At 41.5% G+C, this 23549-nt stretch overlaps 1 protein-coding gene across 1 annotated transcript; it reads right to left on the reverse strand.

The window, feature by feature from the left end:
* Positions 1-1421: 1421 nt before the first annotated feature.
* LOC117375252 (retinoic acid receptor alpha-B-like) lies at positions 1422-23549 on the reverse strand. The gene is made up of 9 exons (XM_033971533.2): positions 22338-23549; positions 9248-9402; positions 8268-8409; positions 7094-7254; positions 5796-5972; positions 3595-3799; positions 3454-3521; positions 3170-3260; positions 1422-1891 (listed from the first exon to the last, which is right to left on the reverse strand). The coding sequence occupies exons 1-9, from the start codon at positions 22561-22563 to the stop codon at positions 1620-1622; spliced, it is 1497 nt and encodes a 498-aa protein (XP_033827424.1). The 5' UTR covers positions 22564-23549; the 3' UTR covers positions 1422-1619.

Raw genomic sequence — 23549 nt, forward strand, 5'->3', positions numbered from 1 at the left:
GTACTGAGTGACACTTAAAACATAATTTAAGAAAACATAAACTAGTAAAACTTTCAAAACTTAAGATTATATTTTTTAAGGATGTGACGATGATGAAAACGGATTGGCTTTCGATCCATAATTTTGTTTGCTTGGTTGTACAAAGAACCAATGCGCTTTGTGTCTGATGGAGCTGCCTGGGCCCATGTGTCATGCAGTAGGACATATGAGCGACGTACAGCCCTTCACTTCACCCCCGGCCCACACTGCAAAAGAGAATTGGGACCCCCCTCGTGAATGTGCAGAGTGAAGGGAAAGAGCCGACGCAAAGGGACCACAAACGATTCTGAAAGTCTATTTGTCCATGAAAGAACAAACACACCGACAAACCAGATTTAATATTGTGTAATGTTTAATTTTAAATGATAACAGGTTGTTCGTTGCACCTCGCAATCCAAATAAAAGTTACCTTGCAAGTGGAAGATAATATTCTAAACAAACACAGAAATGTTTGTCAGATAAAACCGATAGAAAAAGTCGATATTTACACATGTACATTTAGGAAAATAATACTTCAGTCACTATTTGTTTATCCCCTCGTCCCGTGTCCATTTGTATGTACATTATTTTACACGTAGGTACTTTGCATACAATACATTTAAAGTTTTACTCACATTTATTTTTATGCATTTACAAAGAGTCTGACCACATCTGGGGCCCGTACAACAAAAAGGAATCATAAAATACTGTTTTTCATTTCATATAGTCACTTTTATGCTCAGTTTAGTGTGGATTTTATGTTTTACAAATCTAGACATGGCTAATTTCAAATAAAAAAAGATGTTTGCTAGTTTTTTATTAACTTAACACTGCTGTGGCATGTTTTTATGATGAGCAGGAGACAATAAATACTTCAAAAACTGCTGTCTTTTCAATTGTGTAATGACATTTCAATTGATGATTATAATTAAGGTGAATAATTTCTCCTCGTTCTTTGAGAGAATGTGTTAATATAAACGTCTTGTACTGGTTTATTTCCATTAACTCTAAATACTGAGTGTAATAAACGGCTCAAACTATGGGAACATTTGATCGTTTGCCTGGGACTTAACAGCGTATTGTGAATCTTTCAGGTACAAGATTAATGTAGTGAGTTTGTAGAACGAATTGTTGAACGAAAACAATGAGGTTGGACGTTTGTGGATTTACTTGAGGACTATAAAGTGGTTTGGTTTGGAGCGAGCGGTGGAAGGATGAACCGTCTCTTTACCTTCATTAAGCATCATGACTTTTAGAGCAACTTCCTGCAGTTCCTTTTTTTTTAAACGAGTCTAATTCTCATGAGAAAACGACTGTGGTTTAAACGACATTTTCTCTATTTGAAAACTGCAAGATGGTAAAATGAAACAACAAACGTGAGCATAAAAGTGGCTACGTCTGCATATATTTAGTCTTTTTTTTTTAAAGTTCTGTTGTCCGGCAGTGACAGCGATCTTCTGCTCTCTGTTGTTCTTTCTGCAGCAGTGGAGGCGTGGTCTGAGGTCAGGTGTGGTTTTGTGGAAACGTCGGTACCGGGCCGGTGCGGTGGCGTCGGTACCGGGCCCGTGCGGTGGTGGTGGCTGGTCTTCATGTGCTGGTCTTCATGTGGAGGGTGAAGCCGAGGGTGAAGCTGAGGGTGAAGCTGAGGGTGAAGCTGAGGGTGATCCCGGTGAAGAGCAGGGGCTGGTGGAGGAGGACGAGGGTGAGGTGCTGGCTGTGCTGAGGGTGTTTTTGTCTCCTCTGGACGCTCTGCTCTTCCCTCCTGAGCTGTGCCCCTTCTGCCCGTCGCCCTCTGAGTTCTCCAGCATTTCTTGGATGAGCGGAGGCATGGAGCCCGGGATCTCCATCTTCAGAGTGATCACACGCTCAGCTCCTGAAAACACAAGAAGAACATCAACAAAGTGCAGGACGTGACTCTGGGGTCAGTGTCAGACTCAGAAGAGCATCAGGAAAACCACAGGGATGAGCCGTCCTCAGGAAAATGAACATCTGGAGGTTTGATTTGCATTTGCTAAAAACAATGTTCAGACCAAGTCAGTCCAACAAAAGTGTGTCGAAGTCTCAAAACGTTGGCCTCAATCCCAAGTCAAGTCAAGTCAAGTCTCAAAAAGAAGAAAATCCAAGTCAAGTCTCAAACTAAAGACGGAAAATCTGAGTCAAGTTTCAAGTAAAAGACGAGAAAATCCAAGTCATGTCCAGATTCAGTGACCCAGGAGTCCAAGTCAAATCAAGTCAAGTCCTTTAACCTTCAAGTCCTTTCAAGTCATTCAGTCATTTCAGTTTATACGATTCTTGCAAATGTTGTTCTAAAAATAAGTCCTGGTCACAAATACAGAGGGGAATGTTGCTCTTTGTTCCCATAAAGTTAAAAACTGAAAGTGAAAAATCTACGTAAAGAAAAAAAAACATACAATTTGGCAAAAGCCTCAAGTCTCAGTTCTCCAAGTCAAGTCTCAAATCTCTGTCCTTTAAGTCCAGGGTGAGTCTGAACATTATCAAAATAAATGTCATAATTTGGAGGAAGAAGAGGAGGAAGAAGAAGAAGAAGAAGAAGAAGAAGAAGAAGAAGAAGAAGAAGAAGAAGAAGAAGAAGAAGAAGAAGAAGAAGAAGAAGAAGAAGAAGAAGAAGAAGAAGAAGAAGAAGAAGAAGAAGAAGAAGAAGAAGATGATTACATGATGATTACATATATATTGTTTATTGTATATGTTGAGTCTCCGTGTTTATCGTGTGTATTTTTGTGTAATAGTGGAGTTTTTTGCTGTTTGAGCTGCAGAGGCAAAATAAATAACTTATATCATTATTGGTTCATTCTGCTCTGCTTCTTTTTAATGAAACAGTATCTTAAAAAAATGTAAAATCTGTATCAGTGGCATAAATCAGGTTCAATATTATCGTTTATTATCACGTTATGTCTCTGGAGCAACATATTATTCTTCAAAATGTGTGATCATGACAGGCCTTTTGACACATGAGTTTACTTCTTCTCTTTTTCGAGCTTAAATAAGAGAAAATATGTGAGATGTGCATTAAGTGACCTGGATATGTGTGCGCAAAATAAATAAATACATGAAAATAAACATGGAGAACATGGAAACGAGGGTCTGGACGAAGTGTAAACAAAAGTCTGAAGTGTGAGACGGTGAGTCTGACCTTTCACACTGATGCTCCTGAGGTCTGTGATCTTCATGAGAATCTTGGGAAACATACAGGGTTTTTCAGGCCTCCTTCGCCTCACGTAAATCTACAAACAAAAAAAAAAAAAACGATAAAGAGGAGCACACACACACACACGTCATATTACCTAAAAATGTAAAATATTAGGGAAAATACGTCTTTGGTTTTAGAGCGATGGAAAAAAGCTTCAACAGAACAATATCATATCTTTTGAATGATCTAAAGAATAAATAAATAATCAAATCGGTGCGTTATTCTACCTTTAAGGCCTCTAACAACGGCTCCTGAAGAACATCCACCTTCTCCGCCTCCTCCAGGTCCTGTCGATCTGAAACAAACACAAACCTTCAAACAGGGAACCCCCAAAACGAGTGTGGAGTCGTTTCTAAAGCGCGCAGTACCTCCACACAGCAGACAGATGGCGCTGAGCAGACCCGTCTCTGCGTCGTCCATCTCCAGAGGCAGGAGCTGACTGGCGAAGGCGAACACCAGGTCTGTGAGCGGACCGAAGCCGGCGTTGTGCATCTGCGTGCGGTTTAACGTCAGACCGTCCGAGAACGTCATGGTGTCCTGGTCTGGAGTGTAACGAGTGCAGATCCTCAGAATCTGCCCCAGAGAAGGACAGAGTGTAAGGAGGAAGAGACAGGACATTTTTATTATAGTTTAACTTTGGAAACGCTGGATGTCGTGCATAAGGTCACTTTTTTCCGTTAAAAAAAAAAGTGACAGTTAGACGAGCTCAGGTCCAGAGGCGTCAAACTCAAACTCAGAGGCCAAAATTAAAAACTGGGACTAAATCTCAGGCCAAACTAAATATTTATTTATTGAAAAATTAAAACATCTGCCTGTTTTTCAGAAGAGGTGGATTAAATCTGAGTGATGCAACAGGAGCAGATGCTGATGAGACTCAACAGAAGTGGTGGGGGGCGGTGCCAACACATTTGCAAAGCATTCTGGGATTCGTAGTATCAGAGGTGAACGCTCTGTACTGGAGCGGCGGGACAGATCTAATATGTGTTTTGGAAGTTCCGAAAACTAAATCCAAACACTGGGGTGGTCTTCTCTGTTGCTGGGCCCAAACTCTGGAACAAACGTCCTCCTGATGTGCACCATTACTGACTTTGGTCTTTTTAAATCCAGGCTTAAAAAATATTTATTCAGACTGGCCTTCAACACCTAGTAATGTTGTGACACATTATCATTATTTATATTTTGTTGTATTAATGTATTTTATTCCATTTTATTCTCCTATTTTACTGTTTTAGTCTGATTTTAACTTATTTTAATTTGATTTTACTGGAAAGCACTTTGGTCACCTTGAGTGTTGTAAAGTGCTCTATAAATAAACGTTGATTGATTTTACAGCAGATGAACAGACTGTGACAAAGGACATTTAAGACAGAAATAATTAAAACGAGTCTAGAAATGATTTATGGAGTAGAGACTTTTACCTGTGACATAACAATCCTCAGATTCAAAATTGTGTGTGGAAGGAACAGAATTTATCAAACAAGTGTGAATGAAGCAACACACAACATACAACACACAACATACAACACACAACATACAACACACAACATACAACACACAACACACAATATACAACACACAACATACAACATACAACACACAACATACAACATACAACATACAACACACAACACACAACATACAACACACAACACACAACATACAACACACAACATACAACACACAACATACAACACACAACATACAACACACAACACACAACACACAACATACAACGCACAACACACAACACACAACATACAACACACAACTCACAACATACAACACACAATATACAACACACAACATACAACATACAACACACAACATACAACACACAACATACAACACACAACACACAACATACAACATACAACACACAACATACAACACACAACATACAACACACAACACACAATATACAACACACAACATACAACATACAACACACAACATACAACGCACAACACACAACACACAACATACAACACACAACACACAACACACAACATACAACACACAACATACAACACACAACATACAACACACAACACACAATATACAACACACAACATACAACATACAACACACAACATACAACACACAACATACAATATACAACACACAACATACAACATACAACACACAACACACAACATACAACACACAACATACAACACACAACATACAACATACAACACACAACATACAACACACAACATACAATATACAACACACAACATACAACATACAACACACAACATACAACATACAACATACAACATACAACACACAACTCCAGACACGTGATGAGAGCAGAATGTTGTAACATGGATTAAAGCTCAAAAAGATGGATCCGGCTCCTGTTTTGTTTTTTGTTTTTTAAATCAGACTGACCAGTGTGTCGAGGCAGGTGTGTTTATCAGACTGACCAGTGTGTCGAGGCAGGTGTGTTTATCAGACTGACCAGTGTGTCGAGGCAGGTGTGTTTATCAAACTGACCAGTGTGTCGAGGCAGGTGTGTTTAATAAACTGACCAGTGTGTCGAGGCAGGTGTGTTTATCAGACTGACCAGTATGTCGAGGCAGGCGGCTTTGAGCAGTGTGATCTGGTCGGCGATGGACAGTGTGGTGAATCCTGGGAGCTGCTTTGCAAACTCTACTGTTTTTATGATGCATTTTGTGGACAACTCGCTGAATTTGTCCCACAGGTTGACGTCCAGAGCCACACGATGCTCCGAGCTGTTATTCTGAGACGAGAGGAAACAGGAAGCGACGATTATGCAGCGAAAACACAAATATTAATGAAAACATGAGTTCAGCCTCTTCTGTGTCAGTTTAAATCGACCACAACAGTTTCAACAAACTCCTCACCAAAACACCAAATGATGAGGTGATACATAAACAAAACATATTTTAGAAGTAGGTTTTGATTTAAATATATAAGTGTGTGTAAAGTGTGTGTCCCTCAGTCGTCCACGTCTGATCTAAAATAAAAGACAAAGTCAAATCTGTCACTGGACAAAGAGCGAAACCTCCAACAATGAAACCTCTCCGACGAGTTTCTGTTCAGGACTAAACCAGGTCTGAACCAGGACTAAACCAGGACTAAAGCAGGACTGAACCGGGACTAAACCAGGACTAAACCAGGACTAAACCAGGACTAAACCGGGACTAAACCGGGACTAAACCGGGACTAAACTGGGACTAAACTGGGACTAAACCAGGACTAAACCGGGACTAAAGCGGGACTAAACCAGGACTGAACCAGGACTAAACCGGGACTAAAGTAGGACTAAACCGGAACTAAACCAGGACTAAACCGGGACTAAAGCAGGACTAAACCGGAACTAAACAGGGACTAAACCGGGACTAAACCAGGACTAAAGCGGGACTAAAGCAGGACTAAACCAGGACTAAACCAGGACTAAACCGGGACTAAAGTAGGACTAAACCGGAACTAAACAGGGACTAAACCGGGACTAAACCAGGACTAAAGCGGGACTAAACCAGGACTAAACCAGGACTAAACCGGGACTAAAGCAGGACTAAACCGGGACTAAACCGGGACTAAACCGGGACTGAACCGGGACTAAACCGGGACTAAACCGGGACTAAAGCGGGACTAAAGCAGGACTAAACCGGGACTAAACCGGGACTAAACCAGGACTAAACCAGGACTAAACATGTTGAGTCAGTGTTTGAGTTTTGTGCAGTTTAAAGTTGTGTGATTTTGTGTGCAGTTGTGTGCCTTGTCTTTACTTTTGTCTTTGTGTTCTGTTTTTGATTCCACTGACACGTGTGTTATATATTTATTATTCTCACTTCATTCACTTCATTATTGTGTGACAAAGTTGAGTGTGCGTCGTACCGTTGTGTATTTTCCAAGCTGACACAACGATGGAAAAGTGTCCTGATGCGCTCGGCGAACTCTCTCGATCATCTCCTCTGTGTCTGCGGACAGAACGTACACCTCAGCTTCAGACTGCTTCTTCTCCTCCTTCTTCTTCTTTGTTCTGTCGTTTCTCACCACTGATGGACACAAATATTACACAAATATTATCACACACAAGGATGTTTAAATGTTTAATTTATCATTGATTTATAGAACGCTGGGTAATGTTTTATGGGAGATATTTCATTCATTTTTCTCTTAACCAAAATAATGTTTTTGTAGAGTGACACTGCAGTAATAAAATGTTTAAAACTTCCCCCTTTTGTGAAATAACATGACAGTAAATGACTGGCAAAAAAAGAACTAAAACCAAAATAAAATAAAATAAATAAACTAAAAACTAAAATAAATGAACTAAACTAAAATCAAATAAATAAGCAAAAAACTAAAATAAAGTAAAATAAATAAACAAAAAAAATAAAATAAAACTTATAAACCTAAAATAAATAAACAAAAATAAAATAAAATAAATGAACTAAAAACTAAAATAAAGTAAAATAAACAAAAAATAATAATAAATGAACAAAAAACTAAAATAAATGAACTAAACTAAACTAAAATAAATAAGCAAAAAACTAAAATAAGGTAAAATAAATAAACAAATAAATAAAATAAATAAACTAAAAACTCAAATTAAAAAACCTAAAATAAATAAACAAAAAAATAAAATAAATGAACTAAAAACTAAAATACAGTAAAATAAACAAAAAAATAATAATAAATGAACAAAAAACTAAAATAAATAAACTAAACTAAAATAAAGTTCAATTAAAATTAAACTGAAGTCAATTTAATTAAAAACAAAAAACACACGAATAAAATATTTTCAGATAAAAGTGTGGTTTGTATAGTATCAAACACACCACCAGGGGGCGACACATATCTAGGTTAACATGGCACTGATGTAAAGTGACAGTGGACCTTAGAAAGAGCCACTGGACCATGGAGGTTATTTTTGTTGATTTCTGTTTAAAGTGACGCAGCACAGTTTTTTTTCAGTGTTTTCATTTGTTTTACAGGTTTTGTTACAGTTTTTTTTTTTTTTGCTAACATCATATTCTCCAAACACGAGGAGCAGAGCTGCACTCACGCTCTTTGGACATCCCCACGTCCAGGCATTTCTGAAGCCGACAGGACTGACAGCGGTTCCTCGTCACTTTATTAATGACACACACTTTGTCCCGGTGACACGTGTACACCATGTTCTTCTGGATACTCCTCCGAAAAAAACCCTGAGGACGAAAAACAGCCCGTCAGAGAAACTGTCTAAGGTTCATTTGGAGCTAAATGACATAATCATCAAAAAAACTACAAAGGAAACACAGAAAAATATGGTTATGTGGCCCTGGTTTGAGTTATTCAGGAGTTAAATGACGACGTTCCTCTGGTTGATTTGTAAAGTGTAAAAAAGCTTAAAATCACAAATAAAAGCTCATCTAAACAGTCATTTGACCATCACGCCCCTCTGCTGTGAGGACGAGCGCGTTAAGCGTGTGTTAAGAGCGTGCTAACAGCGTGCTAAGTGCTAATCCTCCGTTTGATCAAAGAGGGGATGATTTGGTTTGTTGATGGGCCACTGTCACGGCATCATCGTGAAAACACAGCCTCACAGTGGGAGGTGCGGCCGCAGGCTCCGCTCTTTGTGCGCAGGATTAGATCAGCCAAAGAGGCTTACAGATCTGGCAGGAGGTGTAAAGGTCACGACCTCTGCACCGTCACATTATGCAAATGTGGAGCCGCTTCTTTCACACTGCAACCAAGAGCGAGGGACGTGTGTGGAGTGTGGGATAAAACAGGGATAAAACCGGGGTAAAACGAGGCTAAAATGGGGCTAAAACGGGGCTGAACAAGGACTAAAGCAGGACTAAACTAGGGCTAAACTAGAACTAAACCAGGGCCTAAACTAGGGCTAAATCAGGACTAAACCAGGACTGAATCAGGACTACACTAGGACTAAACCAGGATTAAATTGAGACCAAGCCAGGACTAAACCGGGGCTGAACCAGGTCTAAACCAGGACTAACACAGGACTAATCCGGTGCACAGTGGATCCTGTTCGTATGTTCGTACCTTGCATCCTTCACACGCGCTCACGCCGTAGTGATATCCAGACGATTTGTCCTGACACACGAAACAGGGTTTGTAGACCCGGGGCGGCGGGGGAGGGGACGGGGGGCTGGGCACTAGGAGGTCTTCCCCTGAACTCGTGCTCTCGGTCTCTATGGCTGCAGAAAAACACAAAAAGCAGGAAGAGTGAGTGTGTGGAAGGTCTCGTAAACAGAGGATCAGAAAGTTCCTTTTAGTTCATTCTGTGAAATAATGTTATTGAGGAAATGCTCCAAATGTCAACAGCAGCACAAAAGACACAACAAAAATACAACTAAAAAGTATATGAGTGTAGACAAATGATGCACAGAGGATTCACTGCATCAACAGATCAGTGTGTGGAGGAAAAACAACTTTCTCCAGATAAAAGACAAGACTCAAGTCACAGAAACACAGAGAAAGTGTCAGTGTCACCTCCAGTCTCTCTCTCTAAAACCTTCAACTCAGGACAGAAATCTAGAGGTAATAATGGACTCAGACTTGAACTTTAACAGACACATCAAATCAGTAACATCTGCAGCTTTTTACATCTAAAAACAAAAATCAAAGGTAAACTGTCAATGCCAGACTTAAAGAGACTTATCCTGCATTTGTGTCCAGTAGATTAGACGACTGTAACGTCCTGATCACTGGACTCTCCAAACGAGCCACAGAACAGAACATCCAGAACATCCAGAACATCCAGAACATCCAGAACATCCAGAACATCCAGAACATCCAGAACATCCAGAACATCCAGAACATACAGAACATCCAGAACATCAGAACATCCAGAACATCCAGAACACTGCTGCTCGGGTCTGACTAGAACCAGGAAGTACGAGCACATGTGTCTTAAACCAGGACTAAACCAGGACTGCGTTTGTGCTGACAGCTTTTACAAATGCAGTTAGATTTGTAATTTATTCACTAAAATTAAGATTAAGTTCACACATTTGATTCTACTCCATGAATCTGAAGTACTTCACTGACGCAAAACTCAAATGATTTTCTGAACATTTACAGGTTTAAACAACATTAACATTTAAAAAAACACTGTTACTGCAACTAGAAACGAAACAAATCCATAATATACAAACAAAATGAGAATATGCAACATCACATGAGGTGGTCCTGGTTTATCTCGGGGGTGATGCTTTAAAAATGACCCAGAAAAGGTCAAATCCACGAAGTATCATCTTTATTTTTTACATTATTCTCTCTGTTTTTGTCTGTCAAACCCCTCACCACACACTTTATACACTTTTCTCACACAGGCGTTAACATTTTCTCACATTTCTCTCTCAAAGTTCAAACCTTCGTAAAATTGCGCTAAAAAAATGGGCGAAAGGTGAACCGTGATGTGTAAACATAAATGAGGCGCTTTAGTGATGAGAGCCGCTGTTAATCTTTAAATCATGTTTCTTCAGTGATAAAAAAAAACAGCTGAATGTGTTTTTATGTTAATTATTAAAAGGAAAAGTCCAGAAAAAAAACACCTGGACGATACGTTTGTGCTGCACCGACAGAGAGAGACAAACACACAACGCTCAGGAAATTATTAGAAAATATAAGTTTACACATCACATTCTGTTATTTTACATTTTTAAATTCTATTATTATTTTATTTAAGTTCATTCCTCAAAGTGGAGCCTGTGGCCAGAACAATCCCTGCAGAAAAATAAAAGTAAATCACTTTTCTTGTGGGAAAAATCTGAAGTATTCACATGTTTAAGGTCAAACTGCTGCACTTTGTAGTAAAAAGAATAAAAGTGCACATTTGATTTTACTGAGTGTTTTAATCAGAGTAAACAGATCTACAGTTACATAAAATGTGTCTCTTCCATCAGCCCAAAGACTAAAGGACTAAAGGACATTTTAAAGACACTGGGGCCGTAAAAAGAATCTGTCTCTTTAGAACATTCAGCCTGGAGTTTTATTATCGTCTCTTATTTTGTGACGACTGCTCAAATTAGTGATCAAGGGACGTTTTCAGGCCATGAGCTGCTCTGTTTTCTCTCGTGTTCACAGGTCGATCTGTGGAGTCGGTTTGGATCATTTGTCACAATAATTAAAGTTACAGAAAAAGTTCAGTGTCGCCCGAACAAACGGACGAAATGATAAAACTGCACCTGTGTCCACACGAGACTGAATGAAACAGAGTCTGAGGACAGGACCAGGAGACAGGAGGACAGGACCAGGAGACAGGAGGACAGGACCAGGAGACAGAGTCTCTGAGGACAGGACCAGGAGACAGGAGGACAGGACCAGGAGACAGGAGGACAGGACCAGGAGACAGGAGGACAGGACCAGGAGACAGGAGGACAGGACCAGGAGACAGGAGGACAGGACCAGGAGACAGGAGGACAGGACCAGGAGACAAGAGGACAGGACCAGGAGACAGGAGGACAGGACCAGGAGACAGGAGGACAGGACCAGGAGACAGAGTCTCTGAGGACAGGACCAGGAGACAGGAGGACAGGACCAGGAGACAGGAGGACAGGACCAGGAGACAGGAGGACAGGACCAGGAGACAGAGTCTCTGAGGACAGGACCAGGAGACAGGAGGACAGGACCAGGAGACAGGAGGACAGGACCAGGAGACAGGAGGACAGGACCAGGAGACAGGAGGACAGGACCAGGAGACAGGAGGACAGGACCAGGAGACAGAGTCTCTGAGGACAGGACCAGGAGACAGGAGGACAGGACCAGGAGACAGGAGGACAGGACCAGGAGACAGGAGGACAGGACCAGGAGACAGAGTCTCTGAGGACAGGACCAGGAGACAGGAGGACAGGACCAGGAGACAGGAGGACAGGACCAGGAGACAGGAGGACAGGACCAGGAGACAGGAGGACAGGACCAGGAGACAGGAGGACAGGACCAGGAGACAGGAGGACAGGACCAGGAGACAAGAGGACAGGACCAGGAGACAGGAGGACAGGACCAGGAGACAGGAGGACAGGACCAGGAGACAGAGTCTCTGAGGACAGGACCAGGAGACAGGAGGACAGGACCAGGAGACAGGAGGACAGGACCAGGAGACAGGAGGACAGGACCAGGAGACAGAGTCTCTGAGGACAGGACCAGGAGACAGGAGGACAGGACCAGGAGACAGGAGGACAGGACCAGGAGACAGGAGGGCAGGACCAGGAGACAGGAGGACAGGACCAGGAGACAGAGTCTCTGAGGACAGGACTGGGGGTACACAACATTAACAGCAGATGGCGCTGTGAGTAAATCCCAGGTCCTGCTCAGTCTGAGGATATTTTAACTGTAAATAATAAAATGTGGACTGGACTTTTACTCGTATCATTTTTAAGACTCTGTTGGTGCAGAAACTGAAACTGCTCGCCCTCCACAGACGCGGCGTCCAACGTGTCACATTTACACACAGGTACGATAAATATATAATATATATTTAACACGTAGGATAAATATATAATATATATTTAACACGTAGGATAAATATATAATATATATTTAACAGGTGCGCTTCATAAATGTTTACACCGATGATACAAAACGATACGATACTGGACTCACGATACGATTCATATTCTGAGACTTGGAGCCTGATATGAAACGTCCTGATGCATCAATGTCTTTTAAAAAACTAGATTTATGTTTGATCACAGAATATCAAAATGCCTTTAAGAAGAGGCGGAGCCAAGTCAAGTCCCAGGTCAGAGACGAACAGGTCGACTTGAGGCCCGAGTCAGTGGCCCACGGGTCGACTCGAGGATGAGCTCAGTTCAAATGATTTTAAAGTCATTTTTTCTACTTTAAAAACAGAGACGTCCCCAGATCCAAACGACTGGAGCAAACAGAATTATACATCTACTTTTTACTTTTAAATGTCTCAACAAAACACGAATCACTGTCAAAATGTAAATCATTAAGATGAAACGTGTTTCATGACACTTATTTCATGTTTCTGCTCTGAATCAGAGACACGGTCCAGGTCCATGTGGTTCAACAAAACAAAACATTTAAGTGACGAGGCCGAACACAGGTTTAATCGACCTGATCTGAAACAACAGCAGAGTTTCAGTCACATCAGAGTTTCAGTGTTTCAGAGTTTCAGTGTTTCAGTGTTTCAGTGTTTCAGTGTTTGTGTTTCAGTCACATCAGTGTTTCAGTGTTTGTGTTTCAGTGTTTCAGTGTTTGTGTTTCAGTCACGTCTCCAAACAGATAAAGGGGGAGGAGCAGGTTCCTGTTTGTTCCGTGTTTTTGGAGGATGAGTCACATCGAGTCATTGGCCTCAGGTCCAAGTCGAGTCTTCGTTTCAGCAGAAACTGAAACTGTGACTGAATCTCAGTCCCAGCTCTTTATCATGAGAGCAGACGTGTTTTATGAAGACGTCACTTTTCAGCCCAGAGCCTTAAAGCAGCAGATTAATAATGTAAAACTCTGTCATTTATAATAAATGTATTTAAAAGTATCACGATACACACATCACACGTACTGCAGTACTGCATCATCGCAGTATTTTACCGTATGAATATTCTGAGCACAGCCCTACATTTTTAAATGAGTTTTAGCTCGTCGTGTGTAAAATATCTCACATCAGTCGACGTCTCGCTCTAATTCCACTCGACACATTTCCAAACTGTCCTCTGGTTTAAAGATTCTGTCTGGTGTTTTATTTTATTTCTCTTATTTTTAAACGTCCAAACCTTTAAGATTAAGCTCAAGCGTCCGCTGGTCGCTCTTCAGCCTCCTAACCTCTAACCCGACGGCCACAGGACCCCTCCCCCGGCCGGCGCAGCCATACCAGACATTCCACCAGCGCGAGCCGCCCTCCCCTCCACAGCTCCGCTCTGTTTACACAGAAGAGGAGAGGGGGATGGACACAAACGAGGAGAAGCTCCTCGCCCATCACTTTTTTCACTGAGCAGTTTGTCTTCCTCCTGTGACTCACATTTCCACACGTCCCCCGCTCTCGACAAACTGTGACACAAACTATTGATCAGGTTTGTCCTGAGCCGATAACGAACGATATCGAAACGAGTCAGATCCAGGAGACTTTATCGCCATCGTCAGGAAAAAAAACTCACAAACCAGCAACTTTTTTAAGGGTAAGCGCAACAAAAAACACTGAGGAATAATAATATAAAAGTTTAAAAAAGATGTGCTTAGAAATAAAATAGTCTAGAGGTGAATAAATACAACAACAACAACAACAGAACAACAACAACAACAACAGAACAACAACAACAACAAGAACAGAAGAACAAGAACAACAACAAGAACAACAACAACAGAAGAAGAAGAACAACAACAGAACAACAAGAACAGCACAACAACAACAGAACAACAACAACAACAACAACAGAAGAAGAAGAACAACAACAGAACAACAAGAACAGCACAACAACAACAGAACAACAACAACAACAACAACAGAAGAAGAAGAAGAACAACAACAACAACAGAAGAACAGAGCAAACATGACCGGGATTATAAAGTGTCCAGTTTAGTGCAGAAATTCTAAAGTGTTAATGGTACAGATTTTTTTTTTTTTTTAAGTCTCCACCTGGATTTAACTCAGCAAACAGCTCTGAGCCTGTAGGTACGAGTCAGGTCTAGGTTCAACAACAGTCTGTGCTCAAAAAACGAGGTCAGCTGAATCTACTGAATGACCAGGTTATTGGATCGTCCACCGCAGAGTCCAGACCTTAACCCTGAGAATCTTTGAGAAGCTTTGACCATCATCAATGAAACAGGAGAAACATTAATGCAACACTGGATGGAAATAAATCGAAACAACGCCACAGCTTTTTGCCTCGATATTTAGGAGACACACAGATGTAGTCTAAGTGTGGACAGGTCTCTGTGTCCTTCTGGTCTGGACAAACGTTGTAGGAGTGAAGTTGTTTTGCTGCTCGTCCAAACCGTTTCCTGGATGAACATCGAAACATCTTCACTCCTGCAACTTTTTATCCAGTTGACAGATTTTCCTTTTGCGTTTTTACTAAGTATGGAGAGCACATTTGGTGGAGGAACGTGAAAAAAAAACATCAAAAAGAACCATTCGTCCTCTTAACGTCTTTGTATTTCTGCCGTACGAGCGAAAGCCGAGACAATTGGACCGTTCTGGAAGAGAAATGTGTAAAAAGTGCAGGTTTTACTGATGAAATCCTGTTTGAAATTCGCCGCTGAACGTTCAGAAGTTGCATCTAGAACGCGGTGGAAGGAAACGCGCCGTAAGCAGGTTCAGTAGGTCAGCGTCTGGGCTTAAAATAATAAAGTATCATCCATTTAACAGGCTCATGAGTAAAGCCTCGGGTCGCTCCTAATCAGGGGTTTACGGGGATAACGTCGCTCGGTGCGTCTACGCGAGGACGTCCACGAGTCTGCGGAAACCACGTCGACGTTAAAGCGCGTTTAAACCCGAGACTAATGGCCCAGAAAGAATCCACGACTTGATAGATGTTTGTGGCCTGACACGTTGGAGAGAAATGTCATTTAAACCTGAAGCACCTGGTCCATGTTTACGCACACGTCAATGGCACGCTTTATTTCCCTCCGGCTTTAAACGAGACTTTCACGAGACGCCATCAGCAGCAGACGGGACATTTACGGCACGTTTTCTGCATTTGGACTAAAATGTTTGAGCCAAAGATGTGAGTTTTGTGTCAGGAATAAAAGAGGCAATAACAAACTTAGGTAGGATATCACCATGAGCTCGGGATGGTTTTGTTTTTTTATTTTTTTATTATTATTATTATATTATTATTTTTTATTTTTGTATTATTATTATTATTATTATTTTTTTTTTTTTTTTATTTTTTTTGGGGGGGGTATTGTGTTTTTGTTGTTATTATGTAAACAATAAAAATTTGATCACAAAAAAAAAAAGAGGCAATAACAAACTTAGGTAGGATATCACCATGAGCTCAGGATGGTTTTTTTTATTATTATTATTATATTATTATTTTTAATTTTTGTGTTATTATTATTATTATTATTATTATTATTATTATTATTATTATTATTAATTTTTATTTTTAAATTATTATTATTATTATTATATTATTAATTTTTATTTTTATGTTATTATTATTAATATTTTTTTATTATTATTATTTTATTTTATTTTATTTTATTTTTTTGGGGGGGGGTATTGTGTTTTTGTTGTTATTATGTAAACAATAAAAATTTGATCACAAAAAAAAAAGAGGCAATAACAAAACTTGAGCCTCGTAACTGGTTTGTCAGAACAGTGTGTGTGTTTGTGCTTCATAGAGTAAAACATTGACCTTTATTGTCTTTACATAAGTGTTGCATAAGTCCAGACGCACAGACGGTTATTTTCTGTAAACCAGTAACTAACGGCGCAATAATGAAGCTGCACGTGAAGACGAGCTGGAAGAACTAAACCGAACCCGCGTTAAGGCGAAAAAACAAGACCGAAAAAACAGGAAATGTGAACGTAACTTTAACTTTATCTACACTTTATCATTATTTCACAGAAGCTGACACAGACACAGACGCTCGCACAGGTTTAGGGTAAATGTTTTTGGTCGACAGCAAAAGGAAAAAAGTTCAGAAAAAACTCAGCCGAAAAGAAATAATCACAGTCCGATGTGTTTGGGTCAGGGGTTGAACTGGTCCAGCTGATCAGAATTAATCAGTATATTTATATTTTTACAGCAAATTTGACTAATCCTGCCGATATAACGTAAATAACATCACATTTCATCGTCAAACAGACCTAATTTTATATTTTAATCCTCATTTAAACTTTGTTAAATGCGTCGTCTGTTTTGACTCTGGTCTGTGGCTCCGTGCGTCCAATACTTTTCTAGACGTGGCTCTCGGTGAAAAGAGTTTGGGCGTCACAGTGATACAGTTACGTCACTGTCAGATCGATATTAAACAGTAAAAGCCGTTTCGACAGTTTACTGTGTCAAACTCAAGGCTCCCGGGCTAAATGTGGCCCTCCACGTCATTTTATGTGGCCCACGACAAGATAAATTAAAAGGTTTGACTGTCTTAAAATGTCGGTTTATCAGGAGATACAGTTACAGACATATTTTTAAATCTACGGAAATGTACATTCAGTATTTGTAACTTGAATAAGAAATAAATACAGAGAGAGTAAATGAACGAGTTAAAAAAGTAGTTTGTAAAATGTGTTTGACGTCCCTGGACCTTCTTCACTCTCTGCTTTTATAAATAGTCAAGTCAAAATATCGCAGTATTTCCGTCGTCTTTCACAGCAAAGTCGGCGATTTATGCGACTGATTGATCGATGTGCGTCATTACAGCTCGAATCCTAAATCTGACACTTTCACGGCGCCGTTTGGAGGATAAAACTCGACCACCACAGCCCTCGAGCGCGGGACGGACCGGACGAGTCGACCACGGAGCCGCGGACACGACCAGAGTCACTTTGAGTCGCCTTTGGTCCGACACTTTGTTTGTTTGTGTCTTATTTATTCTACATTCGATATCGCACAGTACAGTCGTCCCTCGATATCACGGTTCACTTTTTTCGTCTGAACGTGGATTCTGTTCCAGATTTACATAAACGTTGGATCTCAGTGTGACTCTGAAGTGCTGTACGTTTGCAATTTGTTTTCTCCCCGACAAAACCCACAATGTCGATGAAACGTTCTGCACCGACAAAGACGCCTACGAAGGTTTGAACTTTGAGAGAGTTTAAACGAGAGAGAAATGTGAGAAAATGTTAACGCCTGTGTGAGAAAAGTGTATAAAGTGTGTGGTGAGGGGTTTTACAGACAAAAACAGAGAGAAGAATTCAAATAAAGCTGATACTTCACAGATTAAACTCACTCCAAAAACTCCAGACTTCTCTTTTCTGCTGGTCAGTACAAATCCGTGTCGTCCTCATTATTTAATTAGAGGCAGATTTATGGTCGACTAATTTCATAAAAATGCAGAACACTGAGCCGAGAACAAATAAAAACACAACAAACTTGTGTCGTAATTGTTCACACAAGTGTGATATTTGTGTAAAGTCCAGCCCTCTCACATCTGTCTCTCAGATCTCAAACATTTAAAGATTTTCTGGAGCCAAAACATGTTTCTGTCATTATCAGAATAAAAAAACAAAACAAGAAAAATGTGGAGAAATTCATTTGTGTGAACAAGATCCATCCTGTGTGTCTGATTCTCAAATAAAAGTGTTTAAATAAAATACTGGATTATTTTAAGATCCAAAGATGCACAGAGTCACATGACGTAGAGTCACAGAGTCACATGACGTAGAGTCACAGAGTCACATGACGTAGAGTCACAGAGTCACATGACGTAGAGTCACAGAGTCACATGACGTAGAGTCACAGAGTCACATGACGTAGAGTCACAGAGTCACATGACGTAGAGTCAGAGTCACATGACGTAGAGTCACAGAGTCACATGACGTAGAGTCACAGAGTCACATGACGTAGAGTCACAGAGTCACATGACGTAGAGTCACAGTCACATGACGTACATCAGTGACGCTGTTTGTTTTTATTTTACCTACAGTTTGACTCGTCTGTGATTTTAATTATAAAACATCATGAGACAAACGGCTTCATTCTGTCCTCACTCACTCAGGTCAGACATGTCTTTCTGTCCTCTCTCTCTCTCTGTCCTCTCTCTGTCTCTCTGTCCTCTCTCTCTCTCTCTGTCCTCTCTGTCTCTCTCTCTCTGTCTCTCACACTCTGGTCAGACTTCTCTCTCTCTCTCTCTGTCTCTCTCTCTCTGTCCTCTCTCTCTCTGTCCTCTCTCTCTCCGTCCTCTCTGTCTCTGTCTCTCTATCCTCTCTGTCTCTCTGTCCTCTCTCTCTGTCTCTGTCTCTCACACTCAGGTCAGACTCTGCTGTCTCACATTCCCAGACAAACTGTGAGAGTGTCCAGAGAGAGAGAGAGAGAGAGAGAGAGAGAGAGAGAGAGAGGTCATTCAGTGCGGAGGGAAAAGTGATGACCGGGCAGCTGCCACGGGAAAGAAAGAGAAGAGAAGAAGGAAGGAAGAAAGAGGGAAGAAAGAAGAAAGAGAAGGACAGAAAGAAGGAAGAAAGAAAGAAGAAAGAAGGAAGAAAGAAAGAAGAAAGACAGAACAAAGAAAGAAGAAAGAAAGAAAGAAGACAGACTGCGGTGGAGATGTAGGCCACTTCAATTGTCAGTTGAGTCATTGCTCTGGATCACACCCAAAACGCCGTCGCTGTTTAGAGTCGACGTATTGGGGCAATTGCTCAATGTGTGTGTGTGTGTGTGCGTGTGTGTGTGTGTGGGTGTGTGGGTGTGTGTGTGCGCGCCCGTGTCCGTGTAGGCCCTTTGACCTTTGACCCCGCTCCGCTCTTTTCATTTTCCTCGCGCACACACCTCCCCGTCTTTACGGCTGTAATTTACAATCTCAAACGCTCCTTCTTCCACACATCACCCTCTTCTGTTTCTCTGACTCTTCGGCCTCGTTCCTCGTGACCGGGCGCCGACTCGTCCAAAGTCCGAGTCGCGGCGACATCAGCGCGCGGCGGACTCGAGGTTTTGTGTCGTGTCGGGCGTGTCAGTCGGAGCAGAGTTTATCTTATCGGCTCGTTCGATTGGACGGGGCTAAGGCGGTCGGACCTTTTGGTTAAAGCACTTTCAGGATTAAGACGCGAGCCAAAAGAGAAGACGGCTCATTTAGAACAAAGTCACTTACAGGTGATTAATTACACGGCTCAGCTCATTTTTAACCACGCAGAAGCAAAGTACGGCCTATAAATGACCATTGTCACGTGAATCCTCTATGTTTAGGCAACACGGAGCAGAAACGAGCGGCGAAACTGTGAAACCCTCAAGCGTTTGTGGGTCGTTATCAAACTTTACACCGACTGCCACAAGATTCAGTCGGTTTAAAAACGGAAAAACGGGTTTATAAGTGTCCAGTCGTTCCACAAACATACAAAACAAAGAGTTAATCTGTAAAAGCTTTTATTTTACCTTTGCTTTCACTATTTAAAGGCAAAATAATTCAAACTTAACTTAAATTATGTTATTGTAAGTTCATTGAAGACCAGGGTGTCCAAACTTTTTCAAACGGCGCATTTAACGTGTTTGACCGAGCGTTTGCGCCGTTAAACAAACGTGGGGCACTATTTTTAGGTCTGTTTCACGATACAATGTGACTTTATTCAGATTATAGAGGTAAAATCTCTTCAATTTGATGTAAAAAATGCTTCCTGATCAATTGGGTCAGTTTAGGAGGAAGTGTGGAGACCAAAAGAAATTGGTCTGAGGGCCACGTTTGGCCCTTGAGCCGTAGTTTGGACAGTCCTGATTTAAGAGCTTTAAATGAATGATAAAGTTTTATAATTTAATGGTCAAAAGTTTGTATGTTTATGTGTAGAGAGATATTTGGCCTAATCTCACAGAACAACACACCAGACACTTAAACATCCTGAAAAAGAATCTTTAAAAATCTTCAAATCAGAACAGAAGTGATTCATGAAAACCTCCCTCAGCTCCACAGTTTAAGTTTTTAATGCAGCTGCAGCAGGTAAAATGTTTCTCTGCAGTTTATAAAATAACAATCAGAATATTCCACAACTTAACAAAACTACAAAACAAATAATTCATCTGTAAAAGCTTTTATTTGACCTTTGTCCTCACTATTTAACGACTATTAACAACACAACACAGAACTTAAATGATCAGAATCAGAATCACTTTTATTGATCCCCGAAGGGAAATTCTCTAAATGATGTTATTATACGTTAATTAAGAGATTTAAATTAACGCTAAAGTCTTATATTTTAATGGTTAATTATGTTCATTTGTACAGTGTTTGTGTGTCGAGATATTTGGGCTCCATAATCTGACAGAACAGACACAAACATCCTGAAACATGAAAGTCTAAAGATCAGAACATGATTCAGCCGCAGGTCAAATATAAGAATCAGAAGAAAAAGAACAGACTGACGTGACGAGGAACATGTGAACATGTTGTTCAGAGTGTTCAGAGCGTGTTCAGTGTTTAGAGTGTGTTTAGAGTGTGTTTAGAGCGTGTTCAGTGTTTAGAGTGTGTTTAGAGCGTGTTCAGAGCATGTTTAGAGCGTGTTTAGAGCGTGTTTAGAGCGTGTTTAGAGCATGTTGAGAGCGTGTTTAGAGCGTGTTTAGAGCGTGTTTAGAGCATGTTTAGAGCATGTTTAGAGCGTGTTTAGAGCATGTTGAGAGCGTGTTTAGAGCGTGTTTAGAGCGTGTTTAGAGCATGTTTAGAGCATGTTTAGAGCGTGTTTAGAGCATGTTTAGAGCATGTTCAGAGCGTGTTTAGAGCGTGTTCGGCGCTTTAGGAGCTGACTGGAGTGTTGAGTTTGTGTAATGTTCTTACATGATGTGAGGTTATTTATTTGTCCGTTTTGCCGCGGTCAGCGCGCTGTAATAAAGCCTTTGGATAATGGGCTTAGCGATGCCACAGAAGAATCCTAAATCCTTCTGTAATTGCCGATTCTGTTGTAAATGTTCCGCATGAAAATATCAGGCGAATATCTGAAGATGAAGTGATGATGTTTGTTTGTTGAGTGTGTTATTGAGGTGTTTGTTGGTCTGTTTGTTTTATGTGGGTTTGAAAAGATGAGAAATCAGGTTTGTTGCCGTAGTGATTAATTTAAAACAAAACATTGCATCTTTAGAATAAGAAAAAGTCCACGAAATGTTGCAGGAGGAACATGAAACTTATGAATCACTCACAGGGATTTGTCCTGATCACAGCTCGAATTATCTCAGTTCTATCATTTTAAATCACGTGTTGGGCAGTTTCACAAAATACTCAGTAAAATGATCAAAATACTCAGTAAAAAATGATGAAAATACTCAGTAAAATGATGAAAATGATGAAAATACTCAGTAAAATGATGAAAATACTCAGTAAAATGATCAAAATACTCAGTAAAATAATATAAATACTCAGTAAAATGATAAAAATACTCAGTAAAATGATCAAATACTCAGTAAAACGATCAAAATACTCAGTAAAATTATCAAAAACATTGGAAAATGATCAAAATATTCAGTAAAATGATGGAAATACTAAAATGATCACAGGTGAGATGTTATGTGAGACTTGAGTGTAAACTCACAGTGGCTGGATCCGCTCCAGTGTCGACCGCTGACCAGAGACCCCCCGAACGGCCTCTGAAGACCTCCGACCCCGGACAGGAGGCCCTTCTCCGGCCCCAGCCCCGACCCCAGCCCCGGCCCCAGACCCGGGGGGCGGTGGTAATAGTCCACGCTCAAGAAGGAGCCGGGACTCGGGCTGCTCGGGGTGGGACTCAAACCCACCACATCCACGCTCTCCCCGTACATCCCCGAGGAGGAGGCGCAAAAGGAGGAGAGAGGAGGAGAGGAGGAGGTACAAGAGGAGGTGCAAGAGGACTGGAGAGGAGATGTGAGGAGAGGAGGCGCAAAAGGAGGAGAGGAGGAGGTGCAAGAGGAAAGGAGGAACCAGAGGAGGTGTGAGAGGAGGAGAAGAGGTGTCAGAGGAGGAGAGGAGGCGCAGGGAGAGGAGGCGAGATGAGAGGAGCGTTTGAAGTCCTGGGACCAAAAAAAAAAAAAAAAGAAAGTGTGAAAAAGATGAAAGCGGAGCGCGCGGCGAGGAGAGAGCGGAAGAGGAGGAAGAGGAGGAAGAGTTCACATCTTCATCACAAAACTCCCTCTGAGGAGGAGGAGGAGGAGGGGCGGCCGCGCGCTGCTCCTTTGACCTTTAGCCCTTTTGGAGAAACACCGGGAAGAGACACAAACTTCAGCCCCGAGAGAAAAAAGCAAAGAAACACGCGCGGAGTCTGGACACGCCGCGTGAAATGAGACAGAGACAGGACCGTGGGACCGTGGGGCTGCGGGACCGTGGGGCTGTAGGACCGTGGGGCCGTTACGCGCTGACCCTGCTCTGTGGCGTTAGCATTTCTTTAGCCTGGACCGGTCAAACAGCGCGTAATCCTGTGTCTGGTTTGTCTTTGCGTGGACAGTCACTCGTGTCCTTTACACCAGCGCCGCGGGGAAAGCAGAACGGATCCACAGCGGCTCCTTGGCGGCTCCACAGCGGCTCCACAGCGGCTCCACAGCGGCTCCACGGCGGCTCCACGGCGGCTCGGTCACAGCATAAAGCTCCAGTTAATCACAAAAACACGTCCCGGGGCTGCTCCGGCTCGCGCAGCTCAGAGTCCAGCCAAAAAAAGACACGGTCCACGGACAAAAGCGCGGTCGTTGGTTCGTGTAAAGTTGCCAAACAGCGGCGGATCCACGCGTGGCTCTTCCCCGGGTTCAGTCTGAGGTTTGTCCCGCGCGTAAAAGGA

Source organism: Periophthalmus magnuspinnatus, chromosome 8 (assembly GCF_009829125.3).
Source record: "Periophthalmus magnuspinnatus isolate fPerMag1 chromosome 8, fPerMag1.2.pri, whole genome shotgun sequence".
Classification (NCBI taxonomy): domain Eukaryota; kingdom Metazoa; phylum Chordata; class Actinopteri; order Gobiiformes; family Gobiidae; genus Periophthalmus; species Periophthalmus magnuspinnatus.

Excerpts from the sequence above, each read along its gene's own strand:
- LOC117375252 (XM_033971533.2), bottom strand. The coding sequence starts at position 22,563 with ATGTACGGGGAGAGCGTGGATGTGGTGGGTTTGAGTCCCACCCCGAGC. Across the intron at positions 8,410-9,247 it reads GCGCGTGTGAAGGATGCAAG|GGTTTTTTTCGGAGGAGTAT; the intron begins GTACGAACATAC and ends TTTCGTCCTCAG. Across the intron at positions 3,261-3,453 it reads CGTTGTTAGAGGCCTTAAAG|ATTTACGTGAGGCGAAGGAG; the intron begins GTAGAATAACGC and ends TTTTGTTTGTAG.